The following is a 15,305-nucleotide window of genomic DNA, read 5'->3' on the forward strand; positions in this document are numbered from 1 at the left end:
TAACAGCACAAGCAATGCGGGAAACATGGAGATGGAAGTTTCAGATGGAAGGACACTAAAACACAACAGCTTATTTTTGCATCCTTTAATAGTCTGGTACAACTGCAAAACCACTAGCTGCTTAAGCTATTCAATCGCGATGAATTGTGAATGTTAGCTGTATGGATAGGTCAGTTTTCTGTGAGACTGGATGTGTTGTTCCCAAGCACTGGAAGGGGAGCCAATATTAGGAGCTTGCCTGGGGAACCCACAGTGGTTCTCTACTTCCTTAAGGATGTCTTTCATGTAATGTTCATGCTTATCACAATTTTAAGTTTAAAGTTGAAATTTGTGTTTACTTACCACCTGAGAATACTGAAATAATGAATTTAGAATTAATTTAGTCTTTTTCTTTCTCTTTTCCTATCACCATCTCCTCCCCCCCCCCCCAAATTAATTGTGGATATGATAAACGTCTTCTGAGCACTCACTTAGAGACCTTTATAGTTGAATGGTTTTGAGGCTTTTCTTGGTTACTACCCTTCGCATTCCCATTGGTAGCAAATGCATTTTTGTCTCTTTACCATGTCTCAAGAATAAGGTTTTAACATTTAGACTAGCTTGAAACTGCAGCACCCCAATTTGTGGATGCTTCAGTAAATGTGGGTGTGCATGGTTCATCTCTGTATATGCCTGATGTACCTGTGGATGTAACTTCGGAGAATTTTAGGGTTTTGTTAAAAACTGGACTCAGTTAAAATGTACTCAATGGCAGCAAACACAAATATTCTAATGCTAGTTTGAAAAAACAGAATTAACTATAAGGAAGACTGTTAAGGAAACCTGTTACCAGTAAATGGCTAAGTAATGTGCGAACCTCATGAGGTTCAACCAGGCCAAGTGCAAGGTCCTATACCTGGGTCATGGCAATTCCAGGCACAAATACAGGTTGGGCCGGAGAATGGCTTGAGAGCAGCCCTGAGGAGAAGGACTTGGGGGTGCTGGCAGATGAGAACCTCAACATGAGCAGGCAATGCGCAATTGCAGCCCAGAAAGCCAACCGCATCCTCGGCTGCATCAGGAGAAGCGTGGCCAGCAGGTCGAGGGAGGTGATTCTGCCCCTCTACTCCACTCTGGTGAGACCCCACCTGGAGCACTGGTCCAGCTCTGGAGTCCTCAGCACAAGAACGACATGGACCAGTTGGAAAGGGTCCAGCGGAGGGACATAAAGATGATCAGAGGGCTGGAGCACCTCTCCTATGAGGACAGGCTGAGAGAGTTGGGGTTGTTCTGCCTGGAGAAGAGAAGGCTCCAGGGAGACCTTATAGCAGCCTTCCAGTACCTAAAGGGGGCCTACAGGAAGCATGGGAAGGGACTCTTCATCAGGGGGTGTAATGATAGGACACGGGGTAACGGCCTCAAACTGAAAGAGGGTAGATTTAGATTAGATATCAGGAAGAAATTCTTTCCTGTGAGGGTGGTGAGGCACTGGAACAGGTTGCCCAGGGAAGTTGTGGATGCCCCATCCCTGGAAGTGTTCAAGGCCAGGCTGGATGGGGCTTTGAGCAGCCTGGTCTAGTGGGAGGTGTCCCTGCCCAGGGCAGAGGGGTTGGAACTAGGTGATCTTTAAGGTTCCTTCTAATCTGAACCATTCTGTGATTCTGTGTAATTAGCATTTGTTCAACATTTGAAAACGGTAGCAAAAAAATGCTGAGAGGTTGCAGAAATAAACATTGAAATTATTTCTCGCTCCCTTCTAGGAAACAGCAGAGAAAGTATTCAGTCAGATGAAACCATACATTAGGATTTAAAGCATATTTAAGGAGCTCTTCAATCTTGTTTAAGTAAATAAGAGTATTATGGGAGGATTAGAACAACTTTTTCCTTTTCTTAGATTGAATACACTCTAAAGATGCAAGAGGAAGTGTGTTAAGTAGAAACTTAACAGTTTTTATGAAAAATTAATAAACCCTTTCACAGTTTAGCTTAGAGCAAGGGATATGGCATGTTGGGTCTTTATGAATCTCTATAGCAGTCATTTTTCTTTTTGCTCTTTGTGTAGAGCTCACAAATACAGGGCTGGTGTATATGTTGTTTTGTTTTGACTTTTTTTGCTAAAGTGTGTACTAAGGGTAACTGTCTTGCTATTTCTGGCCATTCTGGAGCAAACTGGGAGATTGCTTCTTCCTGTTGTTATCTTAGTCCTTTTTGCATTATGAATTACAACTAAAGTGGGTAGTTTAAAATACTCCTCTTGGAGGGGGGGAAGCAATGTCCTGATCTTCTGTTAGGACTGGAGGGTGTTAAAGGGATAGGAGAGAAGTGACTCTTAAATTGCTTTAACATTTGTCTGTACAGAGCAGATACAGTACTGTTCCTTTCCAATTTTATTAACTAAACCTTCCCCAGTGCTTAATGTAATAAAGATTGGTTATATGTCATGACAAAATAGAAGGGCAGGCTTAAAATGCATTTACATCAGCACCTGATTGCACAATTCAGTTTCTTTTACTATCTGGCACTTGTACCTAGAGTTAAAGTGCTTCAAGTATTACGTATGCAGGTAGCAATCACTAAAATTCATCCTATTTCTAGAGGGAAATGTTTAAACCTTTGTACCTAGCTCATTTTACATTCTAAAAACTAATAAACTTTATTATGTTAACTTGCCTTATGTGCACCATTTACTTTCTCTGTAATAGGATTTGGGTTGTGCACAATTGTAAGCTAAAAAGAAAACTAGAGCTTTAAAGATCAAAAAATTTCAAATAGCTATCATAAAGTGAGTTTTAAAAGCAAAGAAATTGCATATTAACCATGATGTATTTTTCTGTTTTTAAAAACAGGTGAACCAGGGGTGATATTTCCAGAACATATTTGCTTTTACTTCCGGATAGAAGATAAATGTGTTAAGCTGGCAAAGTAATTGTGGTAAGAATTTTACTTTTACTTCTACAGTGAATGTCATTATATGTATAAGTACTCAGTCTGGCCACTGTAAGGAGCTTTCTGTACCATTAGTGCTATCAAACTTGCTCTTTCTTACAAGGTCTTATTTTTTATGTAATAATCGCATGTAGGTGTTTCTTGATCAAGCAGTACTAATCCACCTGTTATATTCAAATGTTATATTGGAAGTTACTCGGCTCTCTTTTTGCATGTTCTATGCTTGGAAATGATAAAAATATTTGACTTGCAAAAATTTTTACTTCAGCTGTTTATACAGAAATAAAAGGAGTTAAATATGCCAGAGTATTCATTAACTGGGTTTTATGCAGATTAAATGTTCTTGTTTCTATAGTTGCCATCACCGATTCTTGTTTTTGTTCTGCCTTCCTCAGTGATCCTCTTGAGTTTTCTACAGCAGAGTCTTGCATTTCTTGCCTTGTTTGATTTAATCTTCAGTTTAAATGTTTGAACATGTACTAGGGCTGACCAACCAAAGAATGCTGTGGCATAAGAGAGCAAAAATTGTTTTTATAAGATAGAGGGAATAGATGAAGTGTATGAGTGCCTTGGGTGCATTATCTGAAGTAAAATTAATCAGTTTGGGCATCAGTACCAATGCTTTTGGTATTTTTTCCTGAACATGTGCAGTAGACTTGTATCTCGAATTAAGTATACCATAGTAGTGACTGCCACCCACTCAGTCTTGCTTGAAGGAAAACACCGTGAGAGCTGGTAAATCTAAAGCATTTTAATTTTGAAACTCCCATATTTACTTTAAGTCATTTTTTTCTTTTTTCTCCTTGAAATTTTCTCCTTGAAACAATCTGCGTACTGTTGGAATACCTAATATGGTAGAGGATAATGTATTCAAATAAACTTTTAAAGAACATGTTTTCTGTACAATGCTGTGTAAGAGCTGCCTGTTTTCTCCTTATGCTTCAGGTCAAATATCTTTTAGAAGCAGAGGAAGATTGAAGCTCACATCTAGTTTAGAAAGAAAAGCTGCAGCAAAGTCATTACCTTTAATTTATGCAGTGGGAGGGAATGTTGTGTATCATGGGCTTTTATCTGATAGACTATAAAGTGAGTGTTTGGGTTGTGGGCTGTTAGCTAAAGTTTCACCGAAATAAATGAAATTATCTTCTTCTACCCTAAACTAGTATATTGACTTCTCAGTGCTACAGACATCCTTTGGGGGATGGGATACAGGGAAGAAACAGTCCTCTCTTCCCCTAGTCTTTTTTCCATAAGGAATGTATTTTTCTGATGGATTTAACTTCTGTGCTTCCCTCTACTTACAGCTCAGACATGAGCAGTGCCAGTAACTCACTGGCACGGGAATTCTTGACGGATGTCAACAGGCTGTGCAGTGCAGTGGTACAGAGGGCAGAGGCCAAGGAAGATGAAGAAGAAGAAACTCATATGGCAGCACTGGGACAATACTTGGTTCAAGGCCGTGGGTTTATTTTGCTTACCACACTGAACTCAACTATTGATCAGGTAGTAGTTTTTTCTTACCTGATTATAATTTCTGTATTGAGCTTTGACTGTGTGGATTTGCCTGGCTCATGTTCTTCTTTGTGCTGGTTTTCTTGCCTTTTTATGATAGAGTGGATGAGTTAATTGTGAAGACTAGAAGTTCAAAAGGATATGTTGCAGTTGCATTCCGTCCTTCAGCAAGAACAGAAGAAGAAAAAAAATAATCATATACGTGTTTGCCAGCTGATATTGATGGTTGCTAAACTTTTGACTAGTTAAGGCATGTGTGGAGCTCAAGTGCAATAGCTGGGTGGAACGAGGCAATAGGTCAGGATTTTTATGAGAAATAAGTGTTTACTGAACCTGCAATACAAAATGACAGTTTTTAACTTGAGAAGGTCCTCCTGGTTTAAGGCAATAAAATTAAAATATACACCTTTTTATTTTGTTTGTGGGACATGAGATATACTTTTGCTCTAACTTGCTCTTGAATATAATAGAAAGTAAATATTTTGTAACTTTAGCTCAAAAGAGAAAACATTTTAGGAGGTGATCAGTTTATACTATCTTTTTAATATAAAAAGTCTAGCATACATCCCAGTAGCTGCAGATACCCATTTTCTTATCTTCTTTCTCTTCTCATTTCTCTTCAATGCTATTGGATATGTATTAAGCAATGGGTAGGATGAGATGTGCATTAAGTCTTTGCTTTGAAACTGCAGATCCCAGTGTTCAAAAATAATGAAGGAAGTGAATCCTGGTTGAGTTTATTCAGCCCTTGTTTTAAGAGAGGTCAGCTGTTAGTGCTGGTCAAATTCATCTTGGAGGTTTGCCTTTCCTTCATGAGGTGACTTGTGCTAGACTCTGGTCAGGTCTGCTGGTGTGGTTCTGGATTCCTGTAGGTGCACTGGCTAAACAGTAAACCCACAAGACTACAATTATATATAATTGCTGAGAAGAATCCTTAACTGCCTCTAGAGCTGTGAGTTTTTTAGATGTCACTTGGGTTCTGCATAGTTGCTGCTAATAGAGGCTTCAGGACTAGAGCTGTTGGAGAAACAGCTGGCTTTCATGTAAGAAAAAAATGGGGGATTCCATGTGCCTCCCCTCCAACAAAAAGCAGCTTCTGAAGTAGAAGGGGGAAAAAAGGTTGTGGCATTCTTCATGCAACATCAGCAATTATTTCCCAAGGAAATATGTTTTTTAAGAAGGTGGGGGGAAGAAGTTGATTAATCGAGGAAAGTAAAATTCTGGAAGTACACCACTGAAATTTTGAGAAATTAATATTTTGATTTTTTCCAGTCTTATTCTGCTTTGAATGTTGTATTGCTCTTTCCCATTCCTAATTAATGTATCTTGCTGAGAATACCTTTAGTATCAGAAAAAAGTTGGGAGAATGACTTTGAAAAAGCTTAGTTTTCAGGTGTAATTGTATTGTATCAATAGTTTTAGCTAGTTATTTTAATTTTTAATTTAAATTGATAGTGTCATCAGACAAATATTAACTATTTTTTATATAGCTCTATAACTATATATATATAAAACTGTATATATTTGTTATATATATAATTATGTAGGTTGCTTATCTCCATACATTTTAATTTCATTGCTACCTTGAACTGTTGGAGAAGGACATTGCTTCAGCTACATATCCCTGAATGATGTTAACTGCCAAAATGCTTGTCAGCTTCTTGTGTTTGAAAATTTTTGATCTTTAGGACTGAAACCATTCTGATAGTGCTGCATAGCACCCAGTAAAGGAATTGTTTGAATTCTGTGTCTTCTACTGTTCCTCTCTGCATTGAAATTCTTAGTGCATAAGTTCTTAGAATTCCAGTAGGAGTGAGGGATTTTTATGGTTATTCTGTTTTGTTTAATTAAGAGTAACCTTCCCTCTTTCCTCCAAACTTCACCTTTCTGTTGTGAGTCAATAACATCACTTGATAAATGTAAGCTCTTTTCATTCGCTTAAAGGTGTCATTTTCTAGAAAATATAAAGTTTCCCATAAAGTTATCTGAAGTTATGTTTTTGGAGCTACGGAAGTTCCAGACTTGTCTTGGGCTTCATATTGGCTTTGTTTAAATCAAAAAGTTACTTGCTTTTGACGTTTCTTGTTTTGTTCTTTGGGTGAAGAGTTCCTTCAACAAGACGGATTAGGAGACCTTCATATAGAAACAGTTGCAGAGGTGTAGTAAATATCTTAGATGCTTTCTGATTGGCTCTAGTTAATGATTATAGCACTCTTTGCAATTAGGTAATTTTTTCAGTGCATAAAACAGCAGAATGGTCTAGGGAACGGAATGTTACATAGCTTTGTAAAATAAATTAGGGTAATCTATTTTTTTACAAGTACATAAACTTTTGTTTCTATTTTGTTTCTAACATAGGAGCTGACATGTCGAGAAGAACTTTTGACCCTCCTCCTGTCACTTCTGCCGTTGGTGTGGAAAATCCCGGTCCAAGAAGAAAAAGCAATAGGTATGTTTTATCACTTACGGTATTAAGGGCCTAAAAGAAGTGGTTTGTGTGTTACAACAGAGCCTAGAACTCCCAACTAAATAGTTCATTGTAATACATATCCTCTTAACACAGAATGAGTATGTGGCTTCTGCAGAGCTTTAAAATTCACAACTACCGTTGTTCTGTCAGCATATGAGGAAGATCAAAATTGTACAGAGAAGGTAAAGGCTCTTGGTCAGTGTGAAAGGCAATGCTCACGTTACTGTGTAGCTGAACTTTGGCGGTGAGGTTTTTTCTTCTTTTCAGGTGATTTAGGGGGGGAAGATATTCGAAAGATTATATGATATTTTTGCTAATGTGAAGTGTTTCATGATGAGTAAAAGGGGGAAACATACTGATTCTTTTTAAAACCAAAAAAAAGTGGTACATGCTGACACTAGAAACAGAATGAGACAGGCTTTTCTTCTGAAATTGAAGAAATGGGAAGTAGAAAAAAAGCTTAAAGCCAAACAATGGGTAACAGAGTATGAAAGAAGTGCAATGTTATCAGGCAGACAGGGCCTGAAAAATAGAATAAAAATGGACGATTATGGACAGAACCAGGCTGCATTCCTTAGAAAATATGATGTTCTGTGTCAGAAACTGGTGTGCTAATTGAGGAATCAAATCACAAGGGTTCAACTGATGAAGAGTCAGTTTAAAGTGAAGTAAAGAAATGAAAGGGATGACACAAAATAGATTCTGTGCAAAAATTGAACCAGGAAATGGTAGCAGTTTGTTTGGTGTGTGTGGGTTTTTTTTTTTGTTTTGGGGTCTTGCATTTGTCAGATACATTCTTTTCCCTATTAAAGGATAAAACAAAGAGGATGAAACAAATGAAGTTACCTGTCTGTTTGAGAGAGTTCCTAAGGATTCTCACCTGAAGCTCTCCCAATGTTTTTTGCTATTTTAAACTTGTGCAAATTGAAGGCTTTTGTTAATGTTTGTAGACTTGGAGTATTTAAAGTGCCAGTTTCATAGAAATTCTATATAATAAACTTTCCTGCTTGCTCAGTTGCATCATTCTTTCATGCTTCCATAAGCATGATTGAATTAAATAAACATTTTGCTTATCTTATGAGACCTTAGTGACTCTTCCAGGGCTAGTTTAAAATGCTGTTGTGTGAAGAGGTTTTAACGTGTTCTGATTTTGCACTCTGCATAATGTACAGTTTTTGCTTCTACAAATTTCCCTCTCATGGTACTGATGCAGTAAACATGATGTGTACCCAGCACGTGTGCACTAAGAACTCTTTGGGTTTTTTTTTTTCTTGGACTGAAATAAATCCACCTGTATTAGGCAGCTTTTTTCTTTCTGTGCAGGAAATATCCTTTGTTTGATAAAGTATTTCCGGTTAATTTCCTCCCTCCAAAGCAGATTATGTTTCTTCCTTAAGCATCACAATTATGACTTTCTGAAACAGCAAGGCACAGTCATGCTTGCACATGGAAGCATGTTTTTCAGCTTGATTAATGATGGTATCTATTGCGTGGGGGCTGAGGGGGCCTGTTATTGTTAACTGTCACATTTTTCTAAATACTAAACTTACTGGATGGCTTTTTTATACTAGGTATTTTACTAGCCAAAGCAAGCAGGTACAGTTCTGTCACTACTTAAAAATGACGATGGATTTTATCCAAGAACATACAGACTTTCTTCTCTGCCTTCTTTTTCAACAGTTAATGATCTGAGCTTACCATTGCAAATTAGCTGGTGGTACTCTCATTTTGTTCTTCAAAATTTTGTTGCCCGTTGAATTAAATTTAAACTTTATATTTGCTATTTTATACTGCCTGCTTGAAAGTTGCATTTTTTGGCTTGGCTTTTGTGGGGATATTATACACATTAAACATTATTCTTTTCCATCTCCCTCTTGTCCCTGTCTTTTAAAATCTACTACTCTTATTTCTACTTTTTGTGTTTGGAAGAATTAAAGCTAAAGTAAAGACTGAGGTCTGTATACTTGAATATCTACACTGTTTCCAAGAAGAAAAATTTGCTTTTTCTGTTACCACTAGTACGCTAACAATTTCTTCCTCGTGCATTCTAAGGGCACTGAGTAAATGCACCCAGTTCCTATAGCAGCTGAGTTGTGAAAAGTGACAATGGGTTATCAAGTTGAAAAAGACCTCTTTTCCTTCACTTCATTTTTCTTCACTTGTGGGATAGGGCCATTTGGCAATGCTTATACTGAGACTTCAAATATATCAAATGGTATACACAGGGTAAATGTAGCTTGAGTAACTAGCTAAAACTGCTTCCATAGCTAAGTAATAAAGGAGATATCAGAGTAGGTATCCTGTTGAATAATATCTTGCTTCTACTGTGTTAGTGTGTTTAACTTATGCAAATTCAAATTGAATATATCTAGAGGCTTGTGGCTATATTGTTCCTTTGTATGCTATCTATAAGAGGCTAAAAGATTTTCATACTAAGCTTTCTTCCCTTTGTTTACCAAAAAGTCCTTTCATCTACTTGATAACATCTTTTCTTAAGAGAATGGAATAGCTATGCCTACAAAAAACTTTTAGGAAACCCTCTAGCAAATTTTTGTCTAGCAAATTTTTGTCTAACCCTAGTTAGAAAATGAACTTATTTGTGTAGGTTTTGAAAGTAGCCAGTGTGGTTCCTTAATGTGAATTGCTGGTGACTTTATTTTATCCTGAAAATGTCAAACACAGCTATACGCAAAACCATGACCTATTAAGGTACAAATTTCTTTCATATTTTTAAGCTGAAAGTATTAAACTATAAAATTAAGAAAAATGCTTTACATATTACAATGTTGCTGAATGTTCCTTTGTTATCTTCCTGTTTCAACAGATTTTAAAATACCCTTTGCAGTAGACCTATGCCTGACCAAAGAGAACAATTCAAGTTCTGTGAAATCTACTCAGGAAAAACTAGGCTTAGATGGAAGCACTCGTTCATCTCTTCAGACTTCTGTAAAACTAAACCCTCGATCTCGAAAAAGTGGACGTCTGCGCAAAACCACCCATCGCTATTCTGTGCGAGATGCGAGAAGATCTCAGCTCTCCACTTCTGATTCAGAAGGCAATTCTGATGACAAGACTACTGTAATAACGAAACACAGACGCTCCCAGTTACTGCAGCCTTTTTTAACATATCCAGTTAGGGACAGCTACTTTGTAGATAGAAGTGATTGCTTACCTGCTGAAGTAGTACCAAATTCTAATCCTGATGCCCCTAATCTAGAAAATTCCAGCCAAATTAATCTCGCGCACGATCTAAACCCAGAGACTTTGAATGAGCCAGCTGCAGGAATTGCTGAGAGCAACACAGATAACTCTCCTTTTGATTTATGCCATGTCTTATTGTCACTCCTAGAGAAAGTGTGCAAATTTGATATTGCTTTGAATCACAGTTCTGCTCTTTCAGCTAGTGTGGTGCCCACATTGACTGAGTTCTTATCAGGATTTGGAGACTGTTACAATGTAAGTAGTAACACAGAAAATGAAGTAGTTTCTGCAGGGTGGACCGAAGAACCTGTGGCTCTGATCCAAAGGATGCTCTTCCAGTCAGTGCTGCATCTTATGTCTTTAGACATCAGCAATACAGAAACAATGCCTGACAATTTACGAAGAAACTTAATAGACTTACTTAAAGCAGCATTGAAAATCAGAATTTGCTTGGAAAAGCAACCTGATCCTTTTGCTCCAGGATACAAGAAAACACTACAGCAGCCGGTTCAGGATGACTTTGTATTTTCTAGATATCATCACAGAGCCTTGCTTCTACCTGAGGTTATAGAAGGGGTTTTGCAGATTTTGATTTGCTGCCTACAAAGTGCAGCCTCCAATCCATTCTACTTTAGCCAAGCTATAGATCTGGTTCATGAGTTCATACAGCATCAGGGATTTAAGCTGTTTGAAGTAACAGTGCTTCAAATGGAATGGCTTTGTATGAAGAATGAGGGAGTAACTGGGGAAGCCTCAGAGCATCTAAAAGCCCTGATCAACAGCATCATGAAAATAATTAATACTGTCAAAAAAGTGAAATCAGAGCAGCTACATCAATCAATGTGCACAAGAAAGCGGCACAGACGATGTGAGTACTCCCACTTCATGCATCACCACAGAGATCTCTCTGGGCTCCCTGTATCTGCTTTTAAAAACCAAGCTTCCAAAAACCCCTTTGAAACTGCTGATGGAGAAGTTCATTATCCCGACAGATGCTGCTGCATTGCTGTTTGTGCGCACCAGTGTTTGCACTTGTTGCAACAAGTTTCTTTGAGCAGTACTTGTGTTCAAATTCTCTCGGGTGTACATAATGTAGGAATATGTTGTTGTATGGATCCAAAGTCTGTGATTGTCCCATTGCTTCATGCTTCCAAGTTACCAATATTAAAAAACTTTCAACAGCACATATTGAACATCCTTAACAAGTTTATATTGGACCAACTGGGTGGAGCAGAAGTTTCTCCAAAAATTATGCAGGCATCATGCAATATATGTACTGTTGACTGTGATCAACTTGCTCAGCTGGAAGATGCCTTGCAGGGCAATTCTAGTGATGCTGGTCTTGCTTCTAGTTCCTCTTGCAGAGTTCAGGGAATTCTGCCGAGCAGTGGATCTGAAGATATGTTGTTGAGATGGGATGCGTTGGAGGCTTATCAGGACATTGTTTTTGAAGAAGACAAACTACGTGGCATGCAGATTGCCAGCCATATTTGCCACTTAATTCAAAAGGGAAATGCAGTGGTCCAATGGAAACTATATAACTGTATTTATAATCCCGTACTTCAGAAAGGGGTTGAGCTAGCCTGCCATGCTCAACAACTCGGACTAACTACAGCTGATAAACACACACGCAGTTACCATAACCAGTGTTTGCCTTCTGAAGCACTTCAGATTTATTTGCAGACGCTCCCTGTGTTGCTTAACTCCAGGTTGGTTGATTTTCTGTTTATTAATGGAAAGCATGCTAGTTATGTACAGAGCTTTGTATATTTGTTACTGATCAGGATCTAAGTTTTATTTGTACTGTAGGCTGCACTTGGATATTGTAGGGGTTGCAACAAGATAAATGCTTGAGTAACATAAGATTTAATCCTAGATTCATAAACCATAGAAAGTGAGGGCGCTCCACCAATGAGTTATGGTCTTTAACAAGCCAAAGCGTGTGGAAATAAATAAAACTTTTGTCCAATGTGATATGCTCTTTGCCTCTTCATTCCTTATGCTAAAGTGAGTCAGGAATGTTGAACAGATTGACATATCACTTTGTGGGAATTAGACTACTTAGTTTCCTGAGCTGTTTCCCTTTTCCTTCTAGAATGGTCTTCATAGAAACCACCTTTCAAAAATAAGGATTGAAAGGCTTACTTGTCCTGAAATAACTGTTTCATAATTTATAAAATCTTGTTAACTTAAACATAGTTTTAAAGAACAAACAAAAAAGAACCAAAAAAACTAACCTACAAACATTCTTCCAAGGTGGGAAAGAGAAACTTTCCTATTTATTGTTGAATTGTTGAAATAGTTGTTTAATACAATACATAGAAGCTTATTCAGAATATGAACGTTTCCTTTCATCCAGGAAAGATTCTGATCTTTTATGTTGGAGTCCTGATAGGCTGAAGTGAATTTAGTAGATTTGAGACAATCACACAGAATAGACAAGTATTCCAGTTTCTATAAAGGATTGTCAAGTACACTTTTAATTTTTATCCTAACCCAAACTGTATCAGAAGATATTCGCTTTTGAAATTTCACTTAGTGGCAAAGAGGCAAGAGAAGTAAAGTTTAGATTAAAAAAAGTTTAAGATACCATATTTCCTACTGGCTTAAAGATGGGTATATACAAGTATGTACATGATTCCTTTGATTGTAGCGTATGTAACTCAGTTATAGTAAAAGCTGATTGTGGGGGAAGAAGATGGGAGGGTAAGGAAGGTGGATGTATACAAGCAAACATACACTAAGAAGCTTACAGATCCTAACCCCGCCCGAATTCTCTATGAACTCAATGTAATACTTGGAGTAGAAAGAAGGAAAAAATATACTTGGAAACAGATACACTGAAAGGTTTTTCAACACTGGACATCCTGGCATAACAATGGCACAAAAAGTTGTGCTTAAAAGGTATTCCTGAATTCTATCTGACATACGTAGTCCATGCAACTAATAGACATAGCTAGTAAAATGTCTTAACACTTCAAGTTTGAGGTGGAATATCTACTTTCTGGTGAAGTCACAGAACTGAGAGAAATAGATATTTACTAGCTCCAATTGCTAATAAAAAGGTAGGGGGAGGAAGTACAACTGAAAAGCAAATGTCATAAATAAAATCAAATACTTTTAATGTTTCGAGCATCATACATCTTTGTGGTCTACATTTTAGAGGTTAATCAATATTTCCTACATTATATCTTACCAAAATAATTGAATTTTCTACTACTAGATGAATGATGCTTACTTGAGATTCTAGAGTACTGCAAGCAAGTTCCTCCTCTCTTTAATATACAGTTTAGAGCAACTTATAGTAATTACTGTAAACATGATCAGTCCTTAGTGTTACTCAGGTGTGTAGAACAGAGGGTTATTTTTGGATAAGATGTGTCACCTGAACTACATGAATTTGTGGCTTGTTTATAAGGTAACTCTTTTGCTTTTTCTTGCAGGGTAATTAGAGACTTGTTTCTGAGTGGTAATGGAGTGAATCAAATGATTGAGTTAAATTACTTGGATACTTTAAGAAGCCATTCTTTGAAAGTGTTAGAGACTTTGATACTCTGTCTTGGTGATCAGCAGAAAGACCAAGCAATGCCAGAGCTGGAAGGCCTGAACAGTGGACAAAAGGAGTCTACGTCTGACTTGCCTGCTTCTCTTTGTAGCCAACATGCTGTTTCAGAAGTTCCTCAAAGCCTGAGCAAATTTTATGCTGGCTTGAAAGAGGCTTACCCAAAAAAGAAAAAGTTTGTGAGCCAAGACATTCATGTCAACACAATAAACCTGTTCCTCTGTGTTGCTTTTTTATGCGTAAGTAAAGAAGCAGATGGTGATCTGGATTCAGCTAATGACTCTGAAGATACGTCAGGATATGATAGTACAGCTAGTGAGCCATTAGGCCACAAATTGCCATATCTGTCACTGGAAAGCCTTACTTTACCCTCTGTGGAACATATTCACAGGGCTGCAGATATTTGGTCCATGTGTTGTTGCATATATTTGTATAGTTCAGTTTTTCAGAGACAGTTCCATAGACTTGGAGGCTTTGAAGCATGCCATAGATTACTAATCCTGATAATTCAGAAACTTGCAAAAAATAAGGAAAAAGAGCAAGAAAAGAAGGAGAGATTACTTAGTGAAAGCAGCAGAAGTTCACATGAGAGTCCTCGTGGTGAGCTTCTCAACAAGGATGACTCTGTTCAGTTGGCTAAAAGCAAGGAGGTGACACAGTCAGAGCTCGATAGTTCAGACAGCCTTGCTGGTGCAGAACAGCTGGTGCCTGAATGGGCCTCCTGTGACAGCTCTTTGAGTAGGGAACACACTTCAGTTACTTCAGTTGCCAATATTGAAGGGATAAAGACTTCTGTAAGAGAAGAGACTGACTGGGCATTTCAAGGTATCAGACTTCTAGAAGCTCTGCTGACAATCTGTCTACACAGTGCAAGCACCATGCAGCAGAAGATGGAAGTGGAGATGTTTCACCAGGTACTGTGCAACTGCCCTTAGCTTACTTCACTCATATTTGTTACATTCAATATTATTTTAACAGTAATTTAGTCAAAAGATCTTTTAGAGGTGAAAAAAAGCTCATGCTGTTGTTATGGTACTATATTTTTTGTGTAGTACTGAAACTACAGAGTTAAATGATGTGCTTAGTAGTCAGGGGTAGTGGTCAGCAGGCATGAAAGAATGGGAGTGGGTGGATGAACAAACTGGTAGTTGCTGTTTCTGAGGAGGTATCTTCCACATGTCAGCTTGTCACTTCATATTCAGTAAGATGCTGGTAAGGACCCTGTACCCCTTTGCTTATTCTCCAACATGATCCTTTGTTTCCACTCTTCTGGGTTGGATCCCTATTCATGCCAATTGCCTCTTTGAGGGCTGGGAGAGAGCCTTATATGGCAGGTTGATCCAGGCTGGATGAGATTTTTACCTTGCTCACTCTCTTGTACTGTATTTCTGGTTTATTTTTCATGTACTTGTTACAGTTTGGGTGAGCGTGGTCAATATGGCTAAGGGCGGAACTCAACATCAAATGCTTTTTTCTGGGTCAGTGTATCTCAAGTCCCAGGGAAGGCTGTGATCCTGGCAGATGAATATTTTGGTTTTCTTTTTCTGCATAAAATGGCTCTGACTAGAGGAAAGGGACAGTTTTCCCTGACTACAAAGGTAGTAGTGGGTATTGACAACTATGAGTTGCTGGCTT

At 38.0% G+C, this 15,305-nt stretch overlaps 1 protein-coding gene across 2 annotated transcripts in view; it reads left to right on the plus strand.

Annotated features, from left to right (window-relative positions):
• The window catches only part of LYST (lysosomal trafficking regulator), an 86,228-nt gene that overhangs the window by 15,191 nt on the left and 55,732 nt on the right, over positions 1-15,305 (plus strand). For both annotated transcript variants that reach the window (XR_012586144.1, XM_074580066.1), the window contains exons 2-6: positions 2,826-2,910; positions 4,230-4,428; positions 6,796-6,886; positions 9,732-11,817; positions 13,552-14,584. Coding sequence is in view for 1 of the 2 variants with exons in the window: in XM_074580066.1 (XP_074436167.1) it covers positions 4,237-4,428; positions 6,796-6,886; positions 9,732-11,817; positions 13,552-14,584 (3,402 nt within the window). In the remaining variant the exon portion in view is untranslated. The remainder of the gene's footprint in view (positions 1-2,825; positions 2,911-4,229; positions 4,429-6,795; positions 6,887-9,731; positions 11,818-13,551; positions 14,585-15,305) is intronic.

Source organism: Larus michahellis, chromosome 3, assembly GCF_964199755.1.
Source record: "Larus michahellis chromosome 3, bLarMic1.1, whole genome shotgun sequence".
In the NCBI taxonomy this organism is placed as follows: domain Eukaryota; kingdom Metazoa; phylum Chordata; class Aves; order Charadriiformes; family Laridae; genus Larus; species Larus michahellis.